Source organism: Capsella rubella, unplaced genomic scaffold, assembly GCF_000375325.1.
Source record: "Capsella rubella cultivar Monte Gargano unplaced genomic scaffold, Caprub1_0 scaffold_3, whole genome shotgun sequence".
Classification (NCBI taxonomy): Eukaryota; Viridiplantae; Streptophyta; class Magnoliopsida; order Brassicales; family Brassicaceae; genus Capsella; species Capsella rubella.
In genome coordinates, this window is record NW_006238921.1 from 1545078 (window position 1) to 1566621 (window position 21544).

The 21544-nt window shown below is 37.6% G+C and overlaps 7 protein-coding genes across 14 annotated transcripts; 1 reads left to right on the forward strand and 6 right to left on the reverse strand.

The window, feature by feature from the left end:
- The first annotated feature begins 75 nt into the window (after positions 1-75).
- LOC17892011 (mitochondrial Rho GTPase 3) lies at positions 76-3842 on the forward strand. Of its 2 annotated transcripts, none has more exons than XM_023786407.1 (13): positions 76-138; positions 282-509; positions 1094-1226; positions 1357-1506; positions 1630-1806; positions 1897-2151; positions 2253-2321; positions 2414-2469; positions 2568-2649; positions 2738-2949; positions 3031-3382; positions 3459-3639; positions 3718-3842. In XM_023786407.1, the coding sequence occupies exons 2-13, from the start codon at positions 295-297 to the stop codon at positions 3783-3785; spliced, it is 1950 nt and encodes a 649-aa protein (XP_023642175.1). In that variant the 5' UTR covers positions 76-138; positions 282-294; the 3' UTR covers positions 3786-3842. The 2 variants fall into 2 exon arrangements, with proteins under 2 accessions (XP_023642175.1, XP_006298991.2); XM_006298929.2 differs by having other exon boundaries at positions 84-138; positions 295-509.
- Positions 3843-3958: 116 nt separating this feature from the next.
- On the reverse strand, positions 3959-6267 carry LOC17892467 (O-fucosyltransferase 23). Of its 2 annotated transcripts, none has more exons than XM_006297576.2 (2): positions 5959-6267; positions 3959-5536 (listed from the first exon to the last, which is right to left on the reverse strand). In XM_006297576.2, exon 2 carries the CDS (start codon positions 5414-5416, stop codon positions 4076-4078), a length of 1341 nt encoding a protein of 446 aa, XP_006297638.1. In that variant the 5' UTR covers positions 5417-5536; positions 5959-6267; the 3' UTR covers positions 3959-4075. The 2 variants fall into 2 exon arrangements, with proteins under 2 accessions (XP_006297638.1, XP_023642177.1); XM_023786409.1 differs by lacking the exon at positions 5959-6267 and adding an exon at positions 5735-5892.
- Positions 6268-8374: 2107 nt separating this feature from the next.
- Positions 8375-9370, reverse strand: LOC17892089 (cyclin-P3-1). Of its 3 annotated transcripts, none has more exons than XM_023786687.1 (3): positions 9150-9370; positions 8820-9062; positions 8375-8722 (listed from the first exon to the last, which is right to left on the reverse strand). In XM_023786687.1, the coding sequence occupies exons 1-3, from the start codon at positions 9323-9325 to the stop codon at positions 8500-8502; spliced, it is 642 nt and encodes a 213-aa protein (XP_023642455.1). In that variant the 5' UTR covers positions 9326-9370; the 3' UTR covers positions 8375-8499. The 3 variants fall into 3 exon arrangements, with proteins under 3 accessions (XP_023642455.1, XP_023642454.1, XP_006298431.1); XM_023786686.1 differs by having other exon boundaries at positions 9132-9370; XM_006298369.2 differs by having other exon boundaries at positions 8820-9370.
- Positions 9371-10233: 863 nt separating this feature from the next.
- LOC17891715 (microtubule-binding protein TANGLED) lies at positions 10234-12758 on the reverse strand. The gene is made up of 4 exons (XM_006297492.2): positions 12387-12758; positions 11886-12028; positions 11731-11789; positions 10234-11520 (listed from the first exon to the last, which is right to left on the reverse strand). The coding sequence occupies exons 1-4, from the start codon at positions 12474-12476 to the stop codon at positions 10364-10366; spliced, it is 1449 nt and encodes a 482-aa protein (XP_006297554.1). The 5' UTR covers positions 12477-12758; the 3' UTR covers positions 10234-10363.
- Positions 12759-13129: 371 nt separating this feature from the next.
- On the reverse strand, positions 13130-14916 carry LOC17890912 (chaperone protein dnaJ C76, chloroplastic). Of its 2 annotated transcripts, none has more exons than XM_023786969.1 (7): positions 14710-14916; positions 14442-14522; positions 14324-14361; positions 14128-14207; positions 13924-14004; positions 13732-13840; positions 13130-13620 (listed from the first exon to the last, which is right to left on the reverse strand). In XM_023786969.1, exons 1-7 carry the CDS (start codon positions 14908-14910, stop codon positions 13584-13586), a joined length of 627 nt encoding a protein of 208 aa, XP_023642737.1. In that variant the 5' UTR covers positions 14911-14916; the 3' UTR covers positions 13130-13583. The 2 variants fall into 2 exon arrangements, with proteins under 2 accessions (XP_023642737.1, XP_023642736.1); XM_023786968.1 differs by having other exon boundaries at positions 13130-13658.
- LOC17891383 (pentatricopeptide repeat-containing protein At3g05340) lies at positions 14718-17144 on the reverse strand. 3 transcript variants are annotated; one of them, XM_006299130.2, is made up of 3 exons: positions 15194-17144; positions 14923-14996; positions 14718-14815 (listed from the first exon to the last, which is right to left on the reverse strand). In XM_006299130.2, exons 1-2 carry the CDS (start codon positions 17112-17114, stop codon positions 14935-14937), a joined length of 1983 nt encoding a protein of 660 aa, XP_006299192.2. In that variant the 5' UTR covers positions 17115-17144; the 3' UTR covers positions 14718-14815; positions 14923-14934. The 3 variants fall into 3 exon arrangements, with proteins under 3 accessions (XP_006299192.2, XP_023642734.1, XP_023642733.1); XM_023786966.1 differs by having other exon boundaries at positions 14786-14815; positions 14923-15063; XM_023786965.1 differs by having other exon boundaries at positions 14786-14815; positions 14923-17144.
- A 126-nt stretch (positions 17145-17270) lies between these two features.
- On the reverse strand, positions 17271-21454 carry LOC17891504 (probable Xaa-Pro aminopeptidase P). The gene is made up of 13 exons (XM_006299114.2): positions 21107-21454; positions 20551-20676; positions 20326-20445; positions 19730-20005; positions 19439-19611; positions 19111-19365; positions 18759-18910; positions 18464-18654; positions 18246-18354; positions 18004-18158; positions 17835-17927; positions 17669-17749; positions 17271-17467 (listed from the first exon to the last, which is right to left on the reverse strand). The coding sequence occupies exons 1-13, from the start codon at positions 21425-21427 to the stop codon at positions 17393-17395; spliced, it is 2127 nt and encodes a 708-aa protein (XP_006299176.1). The 5' UTR covers positions 21428-21454; the 3' UTR covers positions 17271-17392.
- Positions 21455-21544: the final 90 nt, after the last annotated feature.

The window sequence follows — 21544 nt, forward strand, 5'->3', positions numbered from 1 at the left end:
TTATCACTATATAATAAAGATGCAATGATCTTTTCTTCTTGTGAATTTTCTCATCCTTCACAAAGCTTTGTTAACGTCCCTGGCTTTATATGCCTTTTGATCTTCTTGGTTTATATACTAAACTGTTTCTCAGACTATGTAAGATTTTTCTAATCATCATCTTTATGATCGTTTTAGTCTCTCTTTCTCTGTTTTTGCCTCTGGTCTCCTTACTCTGTTTGATATCTTCTAATGTCTTACATGATCAGTATTTGTTTATTCTGAACTGTATTTCATGTTAGTTTACACAAGCAGATGATGTGGAATGGTGTGGGAAATTCTCGTGGCTCGTCGAAACCAATGAGAATTGTTGTGGTTGGTGAGAAGGGCACTGGGAAATCAAGCTTGATTCTGGCTGCAGCAAGAAATACTTTCCATCCAAACATCGCTCCTCTGTTACCTTACACCAATTTACCTTCTGAATTTTTCCCTGACCGTATACCCGCTACTGTCATCGACACTTCTTCAAGGTATATGTCTCTCCTGGTTCTATCTATTGACATCAAAAAGGGGTATGCATCTTTTTCTGATAAGGTGTTGTCTGTGGATAAGGTAGAGGAAACTGAACATATGGTTAACAATAGTTTAGTATTTGCTTTTGATTAACCGGGGTTAATCACATATCGAAATCCGGTCTAATCCTCGAGGCCTATAGAAAGCCGGATGTTTTTTCCTTTAAATAGTAGTTTAGTATTTTTTATAACCGAAGTAATTTTAGGCCGAAATCCGGTCTAATCTTCGAAGCCTATAGAAAGCCGAATAGTTTTCCATTAAATGATAGTTTAATATCTTTTTATATAACCGGATAGATTTTAGGCCGAAATCCAGACTAATTCCCGAGGCATATAGAAAGCCGGGAATTTTTCTATTGAAGGTCCAAGACTCCAAGAGGGAACCACTACAATGTTATCATAGATGGTGGAACTCGATCCTTGGCCTTGACACATATGCGAGTCCTCAACCCGGTCGAACAAACCACTTGACCGCACGCTCTTGGTTAGAAACAGAAATGTATTACTACTGAGTATTGATGTCTCCTTGATAAACTCTGCAGACTGGAAGATAAGGGAAAGGTAGTTAAGGAAGTGAAGCAAGCAGATGCAATTGTTTTGACATTTGCATTCGATAGACCAGAGACTCTTGACCGTTTGAGTGATCACTGGCTTCCTCTGTTTCGACAGTTAGAGGTTAATTTGCGTTCTTGCTTCACGTCCATCGATAACTTTGCGAGTAAAAAGTGTAGATTTTATGCTCATTCACCTGAAGTTTTTCAATCTTTCTTATTAAAATTTGTCCTGTAACTCTTTTATTGAACAGGTGAGAGTTCCTATCATAGTGGCAGGTTGTAATATCGACAGCAATGGGGCTTGTAATCAAATCAGCATTGAGCAAATAACGTCACCTATGATGCAACAATATCGAGAGGTCGAGACATCTATCCAGTGGTCTGCTCAGAGGCTAAATCAGGTCCCTTTGCTTGTGCTTGAGATCTTAACTTTAGGGCATAGCTGAAAGTTGGATCTTTGTGATGAATCTGGTTAGTTTTGATGTTCAGTTAGATTCTGATCACTTTATAAGCTTCTTGTGTAGGTTAAAAACGTTCTCTACTATGCACAAAAAGCGGTTATTCACCCAGTAGGGCCTGTGTTTAATCAAGAAACCAACTCACTGAAGCCGCGCTGTATCGCTGCCTTAAAACGTATCTACATACTGTCTGACCATGACAAGGATTGTCTTCTCAATGAAGACGAGTTAAACATGCTTCAGGTTTCTTCTTATTTTCCCTTCCTTACGTTTTACATTGTTTTTCTTGAGTGCTTTTATCAAACAGTTAACTTTCAAAAAAAAAAAAAACAGGTAAAATGCTTTGATATACCACTGGTGCCTTCTGAAATTAAAGTAATGAAAGAGACAATGGAAAAGAAGTTTCCACCAGGAATTAACGAAGAAGGGCTCACATTGGATGGTTTCTTGTTTCTAAACACACGGTTTATCGAAGAAGCAAGGATCCAAACACTATGGACTATACTTAGGAAATTTGGGTATAATAACGATCTAAGACTTGCAGATGACTTGATTCCTTATTCTTTATTCAAACGCCAGGCTGATCAGGTAATTATATTCTGCAGAAACAGAACTCATTTTATTTTTGGCTTCATATTGTGATTATATGTTGATGTTTCTCATCATGCAACTCTTTTTTCATTGTGTAGAGTGTTGAGCTAACAAATATAGCTCTTGAATTCTTATGGGACGTCTATGAATTTTTTGATAATGACTCTGTAAGTTCTTCTTTTTTTCTTTCTAATTTATGTCTTAGGTATATATATATTATATACGTGTTGATTCTAAAAATCTGAGTTTAATTTCTTAGGACAATAACTTGAAACCTCATGAGATGGGATATCTCTTTGAAACTGCACCTGAGAGGTAACATATTCACATTCTTAAAGTGCGTGATTTGTGATTATAAATGATCTTTTCATTTGCTTCTGGTGTAAATCCATTTTGTTCATCATTAATGACAGTCCTTGGAAAGAAGCTCCTTATAAAGATGCCTCAGAGGAAACTAAGGATGGAGGAGTCTCTCTTGAAGCTTTCCTCTCACTGGTAATCAAAACAAAGTCTTTTTATGGTTTTAAGAGGAACCCATTTCAAAATTTTTACATTTCCCCCTAAATATTTATTATCTTTGCAGTGGTCATTCATGACACTAATTGATCCAGCTAGGACTCTGGAATATTTGATGTACATTAGATTCCCTCATCATCCATCTTCGGCGATTCGCGTAACTAGGAAGCGAGTTCTAGACCGCAAGGAGAAGAAATCCGAAAGAAAAGTTGTACAGTGTTTTGTGTTTGGCCCCAAGAATGCTGGAAAGTCTGCATTGCTCAATCAATTTATCGGAAGGTCAGTACATTTTTGTAAAACTCGGTTTAAGAAATATACTTTACAGAGCATTTAGAGTCTGACTGTAACTATGAATCTTAGGTCATACGATGATGACAGCAACAACAACAATGGATCAACTGATGAACGTTATGCTGTAAATATTGTCAAAGAATCTGTAATGATTAATGCAAATACAGATAAAACTCTGGTGCTGAAGGAAGTTCGAATTCAAGAAGATGGATCTATGTTATCAAATGAAGCATTGGCTGCTTGTGATGTAGCAATCTTCATCTATGATTCCTCTGATGAGTCCTCGTGGAACAGAGCCATTGATTTGCTTGCTGAGGTTGCAACCATTGCCAAAGATGCCGGTTACGTGTTTCCTTGCCTAATGGTTGCAGCAAAATCAGATCTTGATTCATTTGAAATGGCGATCCAAGAATCAACTAGAGTAATACCTTTCTTCTTGGTTTCGTACAGATTTAAATCATAAGTTGATCAAATATGTTATATGCTGATCTTTGCAGGTTACACAAGATATAGGGCTTGATGCTCCAATACCAATCAGCTCTAAACTGGGAGATTTCGGTAACTTATTTCGCAAGATCTTAACAGCAGCAGAGCATCCTCATTTGAATATTCCAGAGATTGAGTCAAAGAAGAAAAAGAGCCGCAAGCTAATCAACAAATCTTTAATGGCAGTTTCAAGTATGTTAAGTTCTTGGATTCCAAAATGTTTGGTCAAATGCTTATGTATCTCATCATGATTCCCAAATGTTTTAACAGTCGGGACAGCCGCTTTGATCGCTGGTATGGCTTCGTTCCATCTCTACACCGCAAGAAAGAAGAGTTAATTCTTAGCTGAAGAAAGATCACAGACCTGCAGATTCCATTGTGTTTGTTCATAGATGCCTTGTTCAATAAGCAATGAATTGTTTGTATATGTATTTTGACTTCTTACTCTCTTTTTTTCCTTCCTAATCATTGTCATCAGGAGAAGTTCAGTACAGTTAAAAAAAACAAAGAAAATTGAAGATTTAGGCATTGTTCTTTTTCCTATAAACTTTACACAAGTTATTTACACCCACAAATAAACGAATTTTATGAAAGAAAGCCAAAAAAAACTAAATCCAAAATACAAACTTCACCCACTTGAACAAGAAACAGAATTAGAGCCGTAGCTAATAGCTTGCAAGCTCGAATGAGTCATATTCGTCATCCACCTCCTTGGAACTCCCTTGGATTCACCAGCCAGATTGTATGCATAAGATCTCCACTTGTTTTCACCGTCGTCACAAGAACTCATAACCCCTAACTTTCTTGCCTTCTGCGTCCTCTCAAGGACAATGAGACTAGAGAAAGTGGAAAAGCTATTACCGACAAAAACATCCGCTCTCAAACACACTTCATAGTCTATAGCAGATTGAATCAAATATGAATACTTTCCATAAATCTCCTCTTTAACCCCAAGCTTCTTCTTCTCAAACGGTATTAATCCATCTCTCCAACCCCTTAACACCGATGAATCTTCTTCTTTTTCTTCCAAGAGAGTATCCGCTACTGCAAGGTAAAGAACTGTTGGAGTCTTCAAACTAGAAATGTTCCCTACTCTCTCCATAATCTCTCTTTTACTACTACAAATCTCTGAGACCTTTTGCCGTTGCTCTAATTTCTTACAATGTATCATCCAATCTATCTCTATCCTCATGTGAACTGCAACAAAAGGTATTGGACCGGGGAGCGTTTCGGTTTTGGATCCGAGTTTCGCTCTTTCTGCCTCGCCTGCTTCTCTGATTTTCATCACAACTTTATCTGCTTCTCTTGAGATTTCATCAACCACCACCATACACTCAAAGACCTTAGCATAGTCTTCTACGGGCCAATGATCATGCCACAAGAACGGGTTTTTCCCTATGACACGGATCACCTCAAACTCATCGATGGACTCGTTACGGGAGGAATGTTTCAACTGTTCCATGTCTCTTTCAACCGTCCATCTTCTCCCACTACCTTTCTCTAGATCAAACACTTGTGCTCTGTTTCTAACATCAGGGAACCGAGAAAGCCGCACAAAGCCGGAACAGAGAGAGTTGAATCTTTCAAACTGAAACACTTGATCAAACGGGATGGGACGCAGCTTATCAACTTCCTTGTAGAACAAGGAAGCACTTAGACTAGGCATGAGAAGCGTCCTGTTCATCAATCTGGCCGTCAAGCAAGCTCTAGCAAAAGCAATCTTCTGATTGTTTAGACCCCAGACGATCTGAGGAACCTCGAGAAACTTATCAGTTCGGATACCATTGGTTGAGGAGGAATCGGACATGTGACGAGCTGGAACCAGTGAGCCACCGCTGAGAGCGTTTCTGGAAGTGTAAGAGAGCAACAGAGCTCTGTAGAACAGAGCAATACCAACAAGAAGAAGACATTTGAAAGCAACAGAGTTTGTAAAGAGCCTCAGATTCTTGGAACTCAGCGGAGAATTCATCCGAGAGAGACCAAACTCTTACTAATCGATTCAGATTCACTTTCGTCTCAAACTCAAAAAAAAAATCCAAAATTTTCCAGAAGAAATCAGAATCTGGGTCGAATAGAAAACGTCAGAAACCTGCAAGAATCGAGGTAATTAGAGTAATCAGACACGAAAAGTAACATGCATGCAATTGCAGAGATAAAGAACCCTAAATTCCCAGAAGGCAAAAAAAAACAAAAAAAAAAGTTCGAAACTTTATCGCCTAATCTTCAGGGGATTAATTCAATTTTCCAACTTTGACATGCAAATCGATTTCAGAAGAAGAGAACATACATAGAGAACACTTGACGAAGAAACCGAGATGGTCAGAGAAATTCGAATCTCTCTCTCTCTCTTTATCGATCAGGAGGATATAATCAAAAATTGCATCTTTTTTTTATGTAGGTGTAAGTTTTTTTGCAGGTGAAAAAACTCAAAACAGCCTTTTTAGAACGAACCAAACGAAAATAACACAGAGAAAAAGAGAGAGAGAGAGAGAGTCAAGAGATATGGCTTACCTTTTCTAATTAATGTCTGATTTTGTTATCCCTAATCTCTCACACTAACTCGAACAAGAGACAAATACAAACCCAATTATGAATTAACCCCAGAATAGAATAATATGTAAACTGACGATTATAATTGGCTCAAATCACGGATTATGAGTTTTCTTTTTCTTTCTTTTTTCCTTTATTTCTTTGTTGTTGTTGAGAACGCTTTAAAGCAAAGCAAAGCGAAGAGAGAATCGAAAAGTATAATTTACTAATCAAAAGGAAATCGGAGAAATAGACTCCATATCGTAAAATAAATCACTGACACGAGAATATGCACAAAATTAGGTTTCGAGCAGATGAACCAAAAAAAATTCAACTTCAAAAAGAAATAAATATTGGAGAAGAAGAAGAAGCTTCTTGAACAGAAAGAATCACGGAGAGAAGTGCCAAAAAAAAATATATATATATTTTAATAGAAATCTTGTGAATATAATAAATATTAAGTTTTTGTTGTAACACAGTGTTGTAGTATTAATATTAAGGGTTTGGTGAAATCTACATTTTTTTAATACTTCACGCGTTCAGACTTCAGACTATTCTAGTTATGAGTTTACAACGTCCTAATCTCGATGCGTCATTATGGGGAATATTTTTTTCCTTTAAAGGAACAAACTAGTAATATAATAATTTCCCTAAAATTTGTGCGTTGTTATTAAAAGAAGAAAAATAATTTGAATATAAAAATTATCTTAAAATGTTGATGATGCCGTAGCCATAATAATGGCCTCGAACAAGTCGCTATGTTCGTTTCTTTATCAACTTCGCAATCTAACCAACTGTTTATAATGGAGAGTATCAATAAGTAGATGACCCATTTTTTCCAATCTAATATTCAAGTACCTAAAAGTCATATATATATATATATATATATATATATATATATAACTTTCAAAATTGTATTTCTTCTAACGTTATTTTCATATATTCAACTACACTATGCTGATTTTGTTTATTATCCTTACTTATCACGATGGTATTGGTCTATACTCTTTACTAATGTAGCTAGCACATATATTCAGAAAACAAAGTATCAAATTAATCAGTGCATCAAATCAGGATGTATGAGTTCACTGACAACATATAGAAGCTTCTGATCTGATGTTATGGTATAGAAAGATTCCATTTGTATGATCCTTTTAACTAAGAGCACATGGACGACGACCATTATATATTGCATCACAAGCTGATTTGGGTTCAGTTTTTACGATAATTGTGGAACTATATGTATTTTCATCTTAAAAACTAATATCATTCAAAAAGTCACGTTTGCGTCTTGATTCATTCACAAGTCAACGAGATGATGCATTTAGCATGATTAGATATATTGTCGAAAGTCAACAAAGACTGTTTTCCAAATTTTGTTTTGCGTTAACGTCTATTGGCTTTTAGATTCACACTGGCCACAAAAGAAGCTAAATACACCATGTGCAGCTACAAATTACTATATAATAAGAGTTGAATTATAAGTATACCATATTACCATACAAGTATTTTAAATTGGTTGCGAGAAAAGAGTATCACACTTTTCATCAATGCTTTGCAACTTGGAACCGACTAGGAAGGAAACTCCAACGCAATTTCCTACAACTCGGTATAATAAAAATACACATCCTTTTTACAAAAGTGCATGATGATAATAGGCTAGCTTCTGTGAGATTGGCGACCCAATTTTTAAGGAGGTTAATTACAAATCATATATGCTATTATATATAAAAAGTTAAAATAAGGGAAAGTGCGAATTTATCTTGGGTTAAGAAAACAAAGATTGGTTAAAAGAGAGTTTAAAACAAATTATGTCGGTATTATTATAATAGCATGCATATGCATATCCACCGTCTTTTATATACGCGTATCCTACTCGTATCTGTCATATCTCAATCACCCAGAGAGCGATACCGCGCACAAAAGTTTGGTATGTCTTCAAACTGTTTTATTTTTTTTATTTTTTATATATATATATATTCTTTTAAACTATAGCCTATATATGCAAATTGTACGATTACCGTTTTATTTCACATTCAGTAATAATAAAGTGTTTAGGTGAATTATTCTATATCTATGAATTTACGCTATATTGGAGGGCATGGAGGCCTAGAGCCGCCTTGTTTGGTTTGTCAAACTTATTATTAGTTTTTTTTTTTTCTATCCATCATATGATCAGGTTTGGGCCAGACATTTAGTGGACTAATTCTGTTCGGACCGGATTGGATAGGGCTAGGGCCGAAAATATCTATGTTCTTTTAACGGCTGGCCCATTAACGAACCACGAAGTTATTTAAGCCGTTATTATCTTGAAGTTTTAAGGAAGAGACTGTTAAAGAAGTTGTGCCAGATAGATATCACTTGTTCAATAAGAAAAGAAGCGTTTAGATTCCAAACTTCATTAGATTAAGATTTCTTGTCCCTTTTTTTATTTAGGTTATTTGCTCATGAGTCATGAAAACAAACACTTAAATTAGTTTGACAACAAATTGAAGAAATGACGATTATTCAATGTTTGTTATATTAAATCGCTTGGCAGCCACAAGTTATCTCTCCAAGAACTGTTCTAAGTTTTCTTAAATCACAAGGCACCGTTTCTCTCTGCAACATTAGACAGTGCTTCTCGAAACTCTCCGTTGTAACATTTAGTCTGAAATCAACATCGAACAAGAACCTTCTCTCCAGACTATTCATCTCTTCAGTGCTCACTCCTCCGATTTTTGCATAATACGCGTTGTTATAACACCTATATATAGTACTCCAGATAAAAACAGCATACTTTAACTCTGGTTACAATGATCTACCGTATGAGAGATTTTTGGTTTCGTTAAGAAGATACTAACTTGCGTTCCAAGAATTTGGCTGCGACCAAGAGACTGGTAATGAGGAGGCGATGAACGTTGAGTGATGTTAGACGACGAGGCGTACTTGTAGCCTCTGGTCTCTGTAGATACCTAAGGATGTAGGCGAAAGCTGCCACGAAGCACGCAGGGCTACACTGAGCGTACCTGTGGATTCTCTCTGTGTAGCGATAAATGCTCATCGATGGTGCTTTTGAGCCATGGAACATCGTGATCTCGTCATCCCTGTCGCCATGAGATTCAAATATAAGAACGGAGGATCTAGAAACTATATGCACAAGAGTAATTTCAGACGTTAGTAAACTTATAAACTTGTTTTGTCTTGTGTGGAGTGGTTTTTTGTTCTTCTTAATCATCTTCTCAAGGATAGAAGCGAGGAGGGTTATGACTCGAGGATGGGTAGAGTCAGGAGGTTGATCATCAGAATCTTCTAAAAGACCTAACCATTGGAATAGTGATGAGTTTGTGGAGTTTTTAGAAGTTTCCATTTTTGTGTTGAAGTGGATCGAGAGAGCTTTAGATCATCTCTCTGGTTTTTTTTTATTTTGCTTGAGGTCGCAAAATGAGTGTAAATGGAAGGAGAAAAGTAAAGACGAAGCTCTTTTGCTAAAGTTTTGCCACTTTAGATTCTTTTCTTTGAGATAAAGTAACTTGTAGTATATTGTTCAACTAGTGTATAGTATTGTGTGTGAAGGGATGTTCTGTGGCCCGGTCGATTGTTTTGTTTTGGACGGCTAACCACAGTTTAGTAAAACCATATGTAGCCAAGCTAAGTTTGAATCCTTGAAAAATCAAGGTGAAATATGGATCCCTACTTGTGTATAACAATAATTTGACCATTTTTTTTGATAGTAATGCTTCATCCAGAGCTGTGTTATGGCTATTTCCCTATTTCCCCATAGGTTAAATGCGTAAGATCCAAATCTGTGAAAGATAATAAGGATGAAAGTATTAGTCAAGTTTCATCTTTAATGCTTTTATGTAATGAAAAGGGCAAGAGAGAACCTCAGAAGTGATGATTTAAAAGCAAAAGGAAGTAATTGCCTAATTGGTAGCTCATCTTTTAATTAGAGTTTTATGAAATGTGTGATATTGCCTACTGGCTTTAAGATAACACTACAAAGTTCCATGGAAAGTAGACAAGTCCAAAAGGTCCACTACTACAGAGAGATCCACATAAACCCAAGTTAACTCATTTTTGGTCAATATCTTTAATTTAATGAAAAATATATATTTCTAAAGTTAATTTTTCTGACCAAGATTGTTGCATATTAAAAAAAGAGAAGTCTCTTTTGATTTGAATTCATTTTTTGGTTATGTGGGTTGTATAAGTGTGACTCCACTATAACCAAACTGCTTTTGGTTTTCATATTGATACCTAAAATTACACCCACACTTGATAAATTATTGTTTTCCCCATATATGATTCTTGACGATCAAACATCTTAAAGAATAACTTATCAACATCACACAAACACATCAGAAATCAAAGAATAAAATCTGATTGAATTACAAACTCTGTCTTACTAGATTCTCCCCATCGAGAATCTCTTAGGAACCATAACCGGACGCTGTTTTAATCCACTCACCATCTCATGATCATCACACTTGGCCACACTTTTCCTGCTCTTCATTGGAGACACCAGCCTCATCGCTAGTCTCGATGGGGAAAATGATCTCCTGAGCTTTGCAGCCGTTGACAGCTTCTGTGGCTTGTTCACCCTAGTCGGAGATATCGAAGCTTTGAGTGACTTCTTATTAAAGTTACCATTTCTTGCCGGAGAAATAAATGCTTGAAGCGTGACTCTTGTTGGAGACATGGACGACTTACGGGTCAAGTTACTGCCATTTCTCGTAGGAGTAAATGATCTTCTGAGCTTAGCAGCGGTTGATAGTTTTGGAGACCTCTTTCCCAAGTTTCTAACAGGAGAAATGGACGCAGAAGGCGACTTCTTCCCTATGTTAACGTTTCTTGTCGGAGAACTGGAACCCCTAGGTGACCTCCGAATCAAGTTACTGCCATTTCTTGTAGGAGAAACCAATACCTTAGGTGGGCTCTTGATCTTGACCTGAAACTTAGATGCTGATTTGGGAGGAGATTTGATCAAGAACTTGTGTGGCGTCTCTTTATTGTTCTTGATGCTGGAAATCTCATTTCTGGCTATGACCGGAGACATTGTTCTACTGAACTTGGCTTGTTGTGTAGCTGTACCAGAAATAAACAGAGGGTTTGGAAAAAGAACCGCCTTTTTAACCCAAGGTTTGTGCTTTGGTGAAACCCTGTTAGCCAAATGCCGAAAGCTATTCTCACCATTTCCCTTTACTTGAACATTCTCTGCTGTTTTTAGTGGAGGAGAGATGGTTCTGAATGCAATTCTTGAGCGAGCCCTTTGTAGAGAAGGAGGAGAATCTGATTCTGATCGTTTGTTCTGCTTCTCTTTCTTCCTTCTCGCTTTGATATTGCTATTAACAGTTTCAGGGTTTGGTTCCCGGGATTTACGTCTTCGTGTCTCAGGTGTTTTAGGTCCATCATCTTCTTGTGACATTGTTAATCTCCTGGACTTTCTACATTTCTTTGGCGCTATGGCTTCTACAATGTCTCTTGTGACTTGTGAGGCTTGTAAGATTTCATTTACAGTCTCTCCCAGTAACATTGCTGGGAGTGACATTTTCCTCCAATCTCCTGCATCACCCAAAAAAGATTATACATTGCACAATCAGAAGAAACTATGACCAACTTGGTGAAACAAGGAGCTTATGATCCAATAAATTAATAACAATTGTAAGACATTACCAAACACAATCGATTATCAAGTACAGCCTGTGGTATGATCCATTATTATAAATGCATAATACTTTTGTGTATTGAGAGAAAATGAGATAGCGCTATTACCTGGTGAGGAAGCTGGAAACTTCCCTACTGGAGATTTCTTATTGGTAGCATTCTTGATCCTACAACAACAATGTAACAGGCAGAATAATCAAAAACACGAATTAGAAGCTTCTGAATTTGGATCATTGAGGTTTTGTTTCTTCTGATTTTTTTACCTTAAAGTTTCTTGCTTGCATCTAAGACTAGTCTTCAAGTAAGTTCTGGTACTCCGAGGGCTAAGGTTCACTCCAGAGACAACTTTGGTACCTCCAGCTATTGTGTATTGTAGCTCTTGCAGTCTTTCCATACATTTGTCAACCTTCACATTTCATACCAAAATTGACCGTATATAATCAGCTAACGTTAGATCCTAAATTCTATAATTCAGACCCTAGTAAACAAACTAACATCTTGAAACCTAACAAGATTGCGACAATTGAAATAAAAACACATTCCTTATAAAGTTATACTCTATTAGTAGAAAGATCTTTTAAAACTTTGGGCCAGAACAACGATTTTATTTATAAAAAAAATTGCAGAGTGGGTTCAGTTACTAATTAAAGCTTAAAACATAGTGGGAAGGAGCCTGAGAACTGGAGCGTTGCAAATTCTGGAAAGAAAAATAAAATTAAAGTTGTAAACTTTATTCTAATCTGGTATTTGATTGGATAAAATACCTTGTTGATAGTTTCTTTGAGAAGATCTGAGTTGAGAGATGGCACCACCATCGTCACTTTCCTCAGCTTTTGTGGGGTTCTTGCAACCATCTTCTATATATTTTTCTGGCAATCCTCACTTATTTAACCCCCTAGAAAAAAAACTATCTTTGGCCTCACACTTGAAATCTGGGTTTCGAAGATAAAATAAAAAAAGAAGCTCAAATCTTTGTAATTATAAAACCACCCATAAAAGATCCTCTCACTGCCAAACAGCTTCAAGAAACCCAGATCTCTCTCTTCTCTTCGATCTCAATCTCTCTAGAATGTTAGTTTTTTAGGTTACGGACAAGAACTTAATGTCTTTGTGTCTGAACGCAAAGTCAAACAGAGGCACGGGAACTGGGAGAGAGGCAGAGCGGATAAAGGGGTTTACTTTCGTAACGGATCTTTCGTTATTATTTTAATTTAATTTTCCTTTTGGTCCCCATCCAACGGTCTACATACAATAACGGCTATTTTTTTGTTTGGTGTGTGTGCGCCACTTCTTCTTGAAAAACATTATTGTGTGTTTTGCGTCACCTCATTATTGGGTGTTTTTAAACTATCCAAAACAATATTTATAATCTCCAAAAATGTCAAATGTCAAATTATCTCTCTACCCATATTATATCAACAAAGCCGACCTTGAATAATAATGGGCCATAAGTCCAAAATATATTTATCGATCTTGAATAATAACAGGCCATAAGTCCAAAACAATATAATGGGCCAACTAAATAACTTAATTTCAGAAGAAGAAAAAAAAACATAAGGTTAAGACTTTAAGTTGGTTCGAATTCTCTCACCTTTCTGAATTCTCTCACATTGAAAATGTAACCAATATACATATACTAATACTAGTCCGTATGAAAATCACCATAGTGAATAGAGTACATAAACACAAAGATTTGTGTAGAAGTCAAGTTTTGGAACTTGTTCCGAATTCACAGAATTTTCTTTCATCTTTTCCCTGCTCTCTTAAAAACTCTGAATAGTACAATGGCATCTACTGTTTCATGGTGATATCTCTCGATGTGACCTTATGGAGAGATTTTCACATTTAATCCATGTTCCGTTTCAGATTCTTCAACTCTATTGGTTCAACTTTAGAACCAGTCTACATGTTTTCCTGAAGATTCAGGTTGTTTCCTCTTTGGTTTCTGGTACCGATTGTTCTCAAACTGAGCTTTGACGATAAGAGCATAGAGAAACTCTGCTTCCGCGGAACAATCATAAGGTTTTTCCAAGACACTGGACTTAGGACGAGAAATGAGTATTAACACCCACAGAGAATATCTCAAGGAGGGTAGAGAGAAGCATATACCTGTCAAGTAACTCTTCTAAAATAATTCTCTGTGATGGTGTGACATAATGTATGCAATTTCTCGGGCACTGATTAACTGCAGATTGTACACGATAATCTTCGCCATGCCCTGGTCATATACACACGGAACATATTATTAGAAGAAACGGAGCTATATAGAAGGTGAATATGGAGGAATAAAACCATCCAAACCTTGGGACATTGCTCGAGCTGTTCCAGTTGTATCACATGAGAAGACATGAGGAGCTGTTTTAAAGCATGGATACGAACATCCTGCAATTGGAGAGAGACATGCATACATTCTCAACATAATTGTTTTAAAACTTGTCTCCAAACGATGATTAAGAAGAAATGGAGAACTTAAAAATAGCTAATACAATAAAGAGGAATTGGTACCTTTTCCAACACAGAGAACTTCATTTACAAACACTTCAAGTGCCTCACACTCTGGATGGTCAAAAGGGTCCAAGCATTCTCTAGAATGCAATTCACAGAAAGAATTACTTCGTTGTTTCGGCTCGCATTCCAAAATCATTCTTAATCCTATATTGTGTTATAAATAGATTGTGCTAGAAGAGTATTATGAGTATACCCTTCAATTATCTCTGACCGGCTATAGTTTGTTAACATCTGCAAAAAAATAATACTTTTGAGCAACTGTAAGTTATAGCCAGATCTGCTCACATAGTGTAGAACACAGTTAAAGTGACCTCATATGCCTGGATTATGCGACGAATCATAATATCAGAGTTGCTTCTCTCTTTGTTTACATCAGGATGGTATTGTTTCACCTTTGCAAAACACAAAATAGTCAACAAGACTGATATATATGAAAAATCCAAAACTTGAGAAACGAGGAGGGGAAGAACAGAGACAAGTTAAAGTGTGTAAAGAACAACTCAGGACCCATTTAAAAGTTGTATCAAAGGATATACTTTGCGGAAAGAAAGTACAAATTAGTGATTCTTGGATGCATACTTTGGCACGAAAAGCTGCCTTAAGCTCGGAAGATGAGCAGCTTGGCTCTACTCCAAGTATTGAGTACGGTGAAGAGCTAGAGAGTGGATCTTCTCTGCTTTTCCCTCTGCAACTCGGGATGAACAGCGGAGAAATTGAATTTCTTGAATTGGAGAAGAAAGAGATTTTAGGTACCAAAGCAAATACACGAAGATATTCCATTGTATCGCTTACCTTGTCTCTTCCCTAAGTTTGTCCCTTTGAGGCGTAAACCGATGACCAGACAAATGTCCATATATGAAGATAAACTGATAAAGAGACAAAACAGTGAAGCCTCTGTTTCAGCGAGAGGGGTCTTCAGCTACCAAAATTAAACTTTAATGTATATTCAGATTCTTATTCTTTACTCCTGATATGTATATTCATGTAGAAAGAAAGCGTTAAGGAACTAAGAAACTTGGGCCGTTTCTGTCATCTCCTGTATAACTGAGAATAAACCTCTTACCAGGTCTGTAACCTTCATCTATCATAACTGGAAACAATTCAGCCAGAACATCATATATAGCCTCTGCTTGTGGATGTAATTTGTCCATAACCACAAAGCTGTGTGTTTTATTCTCAATTTCGATCGAACTTATGCCTGTTTCTTTAGTCACTCCCATTGCTTTCATTCTCTTGATCGTCTTTGCCCTCTCCTTCCATTTCCCTCTGGCTGAGTAAATGTTAGCCATCAAGATATGGGCTGCTGAGCTATCAGGTGCAGATTGAATTAACTGCTCAGCTGCATATTGCCCTACTTCTGTTTCACCATGGAAACTACAAGCTCCAAGCAATGCTTGCCAAATTATACAGTCAGGTTTCATAGGCAATGAGTCTATAAAGCTCTTTGCTTCTTTCATAAGACCAGCACGACCAAACATGTCAATAATACATGCATAATGCTCTGTCCTAGGCTCGATTCCATGGACATCTTGCATCACATTTAAGAGTTCTCGGCCTGTATCGATCAACCCTACATGGCTACAAGCATGAAGTAGTGATAGAAAGGTAACATCTGTAGGCTTCACGTCTTGTGTAATCATTTCTTCGTATAGATTCAAGGCAGCTAATCCATGACCATGGCGAGCAAATGCTGCAATCATCGAGTTCCAAGAAACATAGTTCCGCTTAGGCATTCGTCTAAAGACAGTTAGTGAATCATTCAGGTCTCCACATTTTGAGTACATATTAATGAGTCCATTGTTGACAAAGGCGTTACCGGAGAATTTTCGTTTGATGACTAAATTATGCAGTTGCTTGCCTAGACCTAAAGAATTATCAATAAACGAAACTCCAAGAACAGCTGAGACTACATTTGCATCAATCTCTACACCAGCTTGAAGCATTCTAATGAAGAACTGTATAGCTTCTTCTTCTGACCCATTTTGTGCTAAACCAACTAATATCACAGTCATGGAAACTTCATCAACTTCTTCAGTGGACTCAAAAATCTTCCACGCATCTTCAATGCTTCCACATTTAGAGTACATATCCATTAGCGCACTCTCAATGCATAATTCTGATTCAATCCCAAATTTCCACAAAAGGGCATGAATCTGTTTCCCTTCCACTATCCTCTGCGAGCCTGAACAAGCAGCTAGAGCACTCAAATAAGTTACTGAGTTTGGATGGACCAGTCCTCTACGCATCAAACTAAACAGTCTTAGACCATCTTCATTTAACTCGTTCTCTATCAGACCCGAAATCACAGCTGTCCATGTGATGACATTTCTATGTTCCATCTCATTAAAAACCTGTTTCGCAGAAACCGAACACCCACATTTGAAATAGGATGTGATCAATTTGTTCCCAACAGATATTTCCTTGTCATAACCGCTTAAAACTGCTAAAGCGTGAATCATCTTGGTCACCAAACAGAATTTTGGCTTATCACACACTGATAAAACAATCGTCAAGGTCGCTTGATCAAACCCACCAGACCCAAGCATTTGTTTAAGCAATACAAAACCAGAGTCGGTCTCTCTGTTCCTCAGAAACCCATAAAACAGTATATTCTGGGAAATAACATCTCTTATGGGCATTTCGTCGAACAACTTAAGCGCATCAACTAACTTGGCACATTTCACATACTGAGAAAGCAAAGAGTTCCAAACAACAAGAGCGTTTCGATGGATGTCAGCATCTACAGGCTCGAAAAATTCAGGATTTTTGACAATGGAGGCGTGAAGACAAGGACCCAGATGAGGAAACCAGCCTTCTCTTCCACAGATGGATAAGAGATGGCTCAGATCGACATGATTAAGGAGAAAAGTGGAGACTTGATATCTTGGACTTTGCCGGATTAGGATTTTCGAAGGGGACAAAACGGTAGACAAGCAAGAAGGAAGGTGAGAGCTCAGTTTCTGAATCACCCATCTCGAATTCATTCACCAACCAATATCTCCAAGGTAAACACTTTATGTTTTATCTTATATATCCAACAAGACTTGGTAGTTAGTAGTCTTCTTCTTTATCCTTTGAATCTTTGTCACGAGTCTCTTTCTCCTTGCTGTTTATTTTAATTTTTGAACTTTTTTGTAAAATACAGGAAATACGCTGGATCATATTCTCTGTTTGTAATTTACACGCACGATCAAATAAAAGGAGTAGTTTTGGTAGATCAAGTCTTAAGTTTGCAAGTAGAAATAACACTTGGCGGTTCTAATCACGGTTTGGCTAACGGTCTTGTGTTGTTCCAGAGCCACTGCTGAGTAGTAGAACCTTCCAATAATGGTGAGACCTGCCAAGGAAATATTACCCGGTTCAAACAACTGCAGCTATATGTAAAAAGACTTTGATCTATTACAGTAAGAAAATAATCAAAGCTATGTTTCCTTTAGGTGTTCATAGCATTGCTTTGAAGGCACACGCAGGCCTTGTAGCTTAGACTCATTTTCTTGGCTTTGGAGAAGGTAAGCCAAAAGTAGTTATGTTGACTAACCTTTTCCCAGACTTCCGTGTGGTAACTATTAAGCCATTCAATCTCAGTATCAGATAGCAAAGAAACATCAACCATTTTTAACTGCATAGTTTGGTAAGTAAGAAGTGTGTGAGATCAAAAGCTAAAGAAAAGCAAAAGGCTCCTCTGACCAGATGAATGAGAGTACCTGAATAGGGAAGAATGTAAGCTTCTCAAATCCAAGGTATGTAGCCCCACCAAAGCGGTTTGGTGTTTCAGCATCTTTCACATGAAGGAGATTCTGTAATAGCAGACAATACTATTGTTACCCTAAACTTATATGTATTGTAAAGATTCTCATGGACTGTAAGTCACACCTCAATTCGGATTCCAAATGCATGGTCTTCATAATATCCAGGTTCGTTGCTTACTATCATGCCATTCTGAAGAGGGGTCATGTTTCCATACCGAAAGCTAATACTTTGAGGACCTTCATGCACATTGAGTGCAGCACCTACGCCGTGTCCTGTCCCTGTTAAGCAGACAAAATATCAGATCACCATGAGTTCCTTACCAAAAAAGTTGTTATAAAGAAAGGTGGAAAGGTAGAATAGAGTACCATGGCGGTAATCAAGTCCAATTTTCCAGAGAGAAGAGCGTGCAAACCCATCCAATACAAAACCAGGAGTACCTTCTGGGAACACTGCTTGATCAAGAGCTATATGACCCTACAACCAAAAGACCAATTAGACAAAGCAACCTGCACAGGTTTGTCTGTTCAAGATAGGTAATCAATGGTCATAAAAATGATGGGGAAAGAGGAGCCAAATCCCCCACCTGCAAAACTCGAGTGAAACATTCTTTCTCTCGGGCAGAAGGTTCACTAAAATGTACTGTTCTAGTGATGTCTGTTGTTCCATCAACATATTGAGCGCCACTATCCAGCAAGAAAAGTTTTTGAGGGTCTACGCGACTGCAGCTCTCTGGCTCGGGTTTATAATGTATAATAGCACCATTTGCACCGGAACCTGCAGGAGTAATTTGAGGAAAGGAATGCATATCACTCACTGAGTGTATATCGACTATGTGGGATGAAGAAGCAATCCAGCAACAAGGATGACAATAATCATACCACTTATTGTATCAAAGCTTGTATCCATAAATCCATCTTGCAGTGAACGAAATTCAAGAAGCCTGTCTGCCACATCGACCTCTGTTAGGTTCGCATTAGTATGCACTTCTTTTTCCAGCCAAGCCCAGAAATGAGCTAGAGCAGCAGCATCTCTGCATAAAATAAGAGGTGAGCCAAAGACATTTCACATAAAAAAAGAAAAAAGAAACCAAAATTTTCCTAAAGTGAGCTAAGAGCAGCAGCATTTTCCCATATAGAAAGTACAAAACAAACCAAAATCTGCCAGATGAAACTTGAATACTCTAAAAGTGGTTGGATTAGGAAAACATGGTATTACAACGGGGTTCTTTACCTCAAGTGAGAGTTCTTCATTCCCTGTAGCTCGGCATCATTTTTAATGGCTTTTGCCCAAGAAATAGGAGATTGCATGTAAATGCCAGAGGAATTCGGTATATCTCCGCTGGAGCTATCAGTAAACTTTGTCTTAGGTTTTCCCTCGCTTTCAGATTTTCTCGAATATCTTTCACACGCAGATTTGTACGTACTAATGATTGCTACGTTGAGGGTTGAAGGATCCATCAAGAGCTGAGCCCCACGTCCTGCCAGACTGAGAAAACTCAAAGTGAGGCATATTACTTTATCTGAAGCTTATAAATGGACATTGACAATCAATTTTGTACCTATCTATTTCTTGAAGAATGGAATCGTAAGGTCTAACTTCTATCCCTGCGTTTTTCAAATGATCTTTCACCTCTGCCGTTACTTTAGAATTATTCACGAAGAGTTGGGCTTGGTCAACCTCTACAATCAGATATGCATACATTACAGGTGAATGTGGAACATCGCTCCCTCTCTGTAATCAGAAAAAGGCACAATACGAAATCAATATATTGGGACCTAAGTGAAGACTAAGCTGAGGTTAGTGGCACAAAACTAACATATTCTGAGGTAATGGTTATCTAGAGTATTACCAGATTTAGCACCCATGCAATCTCATCAAGCATGGATATCACAATGGCAGATGCGCCAGCATCCATAATTTGATTCCTCAGAGACAACAATTTTGAGGCCACATCTATACCAGCATGCTTCAAGTCATGTATCCTTATTTGTTTGCTTGGAGGCTTTGGCCTTGAGTCCTTCCATATCTCATCCACAAGGTTTACATTGTACAAGTAAACCAACTCATGATTCTTCTTTGCTATAACCTCCTTCAATTCCTCAGCAGCATCAGCGGAAAAAAGGAACTGCTCCCTTCATAAATTCCAAAGCATTGTAAATACGAATCACAAACTACAATACAGTGTATCTCTTCTCTCGCTACCCAAACACAACCCAATTCCAGCGGAGTGCTTTGGGCAAGTATGACATAATTTATACTATTTGCCACATATACAAAAGTCGGGTTCACTTTTTAAGAGTTTTTCAAATGCTCTTATGTAAGTTCATAAGACAAGAATGATACAAAGGAAAGAAATACGACTTTCTCAAATGCGGGTACTGAAACTATCTAAGATTGAATACTAAGAAAAAAAAAGACAATTTAGAAGGTTTGATGGTAGCTTACAGGGTCAATACCAACTCTTCCACCAGGAGCCAAAACATCAGCTACCCATTCACTTGCCGAAGGGACTCCCGGATTACCAGCCCGCATGAGAATCCAACTAGAGTTTAATTGCTTCTCCGCCTTTGATACATTGTAGTGAATGTAGATAAGAAACCCCACAAATGCTTTCAAATATATGTACAAGATGAAAATCAATGATTTCAAAAGGATGAATATGAACAAAACCTGAAGAAAATAGCGGCCATCTGTCCATAGAGCTGCCTTATCCTTAGTGACAACAGCGGTACCAGCACTTCCAGTAAATCCTGATATATAAGCCCTCCTCGCATAGCACTCTGCGATGAACTCGCTCTAGTACAAATATGACCCAAAAAAATTACACTCAAGCCATGAAACACCCAGGCAGTTTATGGAAACATTTAGAAGCAGAAAATAAAATTTTGACTTTTCTATGACACAAGATCTTAAGCTCCTATGATGTAAAATTCATCGAAACATCTCAAATAACCCCAAAAAAAGCAACATATTACTAATAACAAAATAGCAAAACCAATCGCATATCTTGATGAAAATATGAGCAAGCTAATTTTATGAATTCCTAACACAATTTACAAGTTCGAAACAGTTGAAAGATGCAAACTGAAAGACATTGCAAAAGCATCAAGAAACTGAGTTTTGAATCTACCATAACTTCCCATTCACATCCCAATGTGTGTAATCACAAGAAAACTCTCTAATTTTAATGCAATTCATGTACGAACAGTTTTAAAAGAAAATTTACCTGATGTGCATCTTGTGAAGGTACGATATAAGCATCGATTCCAACACCCGGATCAGAAAACACCCGCCGGATTGAGCTAAGCTTCTCGTCAACGACTACTTTGGTTTGAGCTTTACGAATCTCTTTAGAAGACTTTGCCGTGAAGGACGAAGAACTGCTGCTACTGACATGGCACCTTACGCCAAAAGGAGGTATGTACGGTAATTTCCGGTGGCTCAAAGGGAGAGATTTGAAGTTTCGGAGAAAGGGAGAGTGAGAGTAACGTGAGGAGAGCAAAACGAGCCGATTCAGAGACGGCGAAGAAAGAGTTAGAGGAATCATCGCCGGCGATTGCAGGAGAATCACACATGACTGTGAGAAGATAAATGTGTATATTTAAGGAGAATTGTAAAACGGCCCCCATATTATTTTAAATCTTAAAGAATGTGCATGACTAAA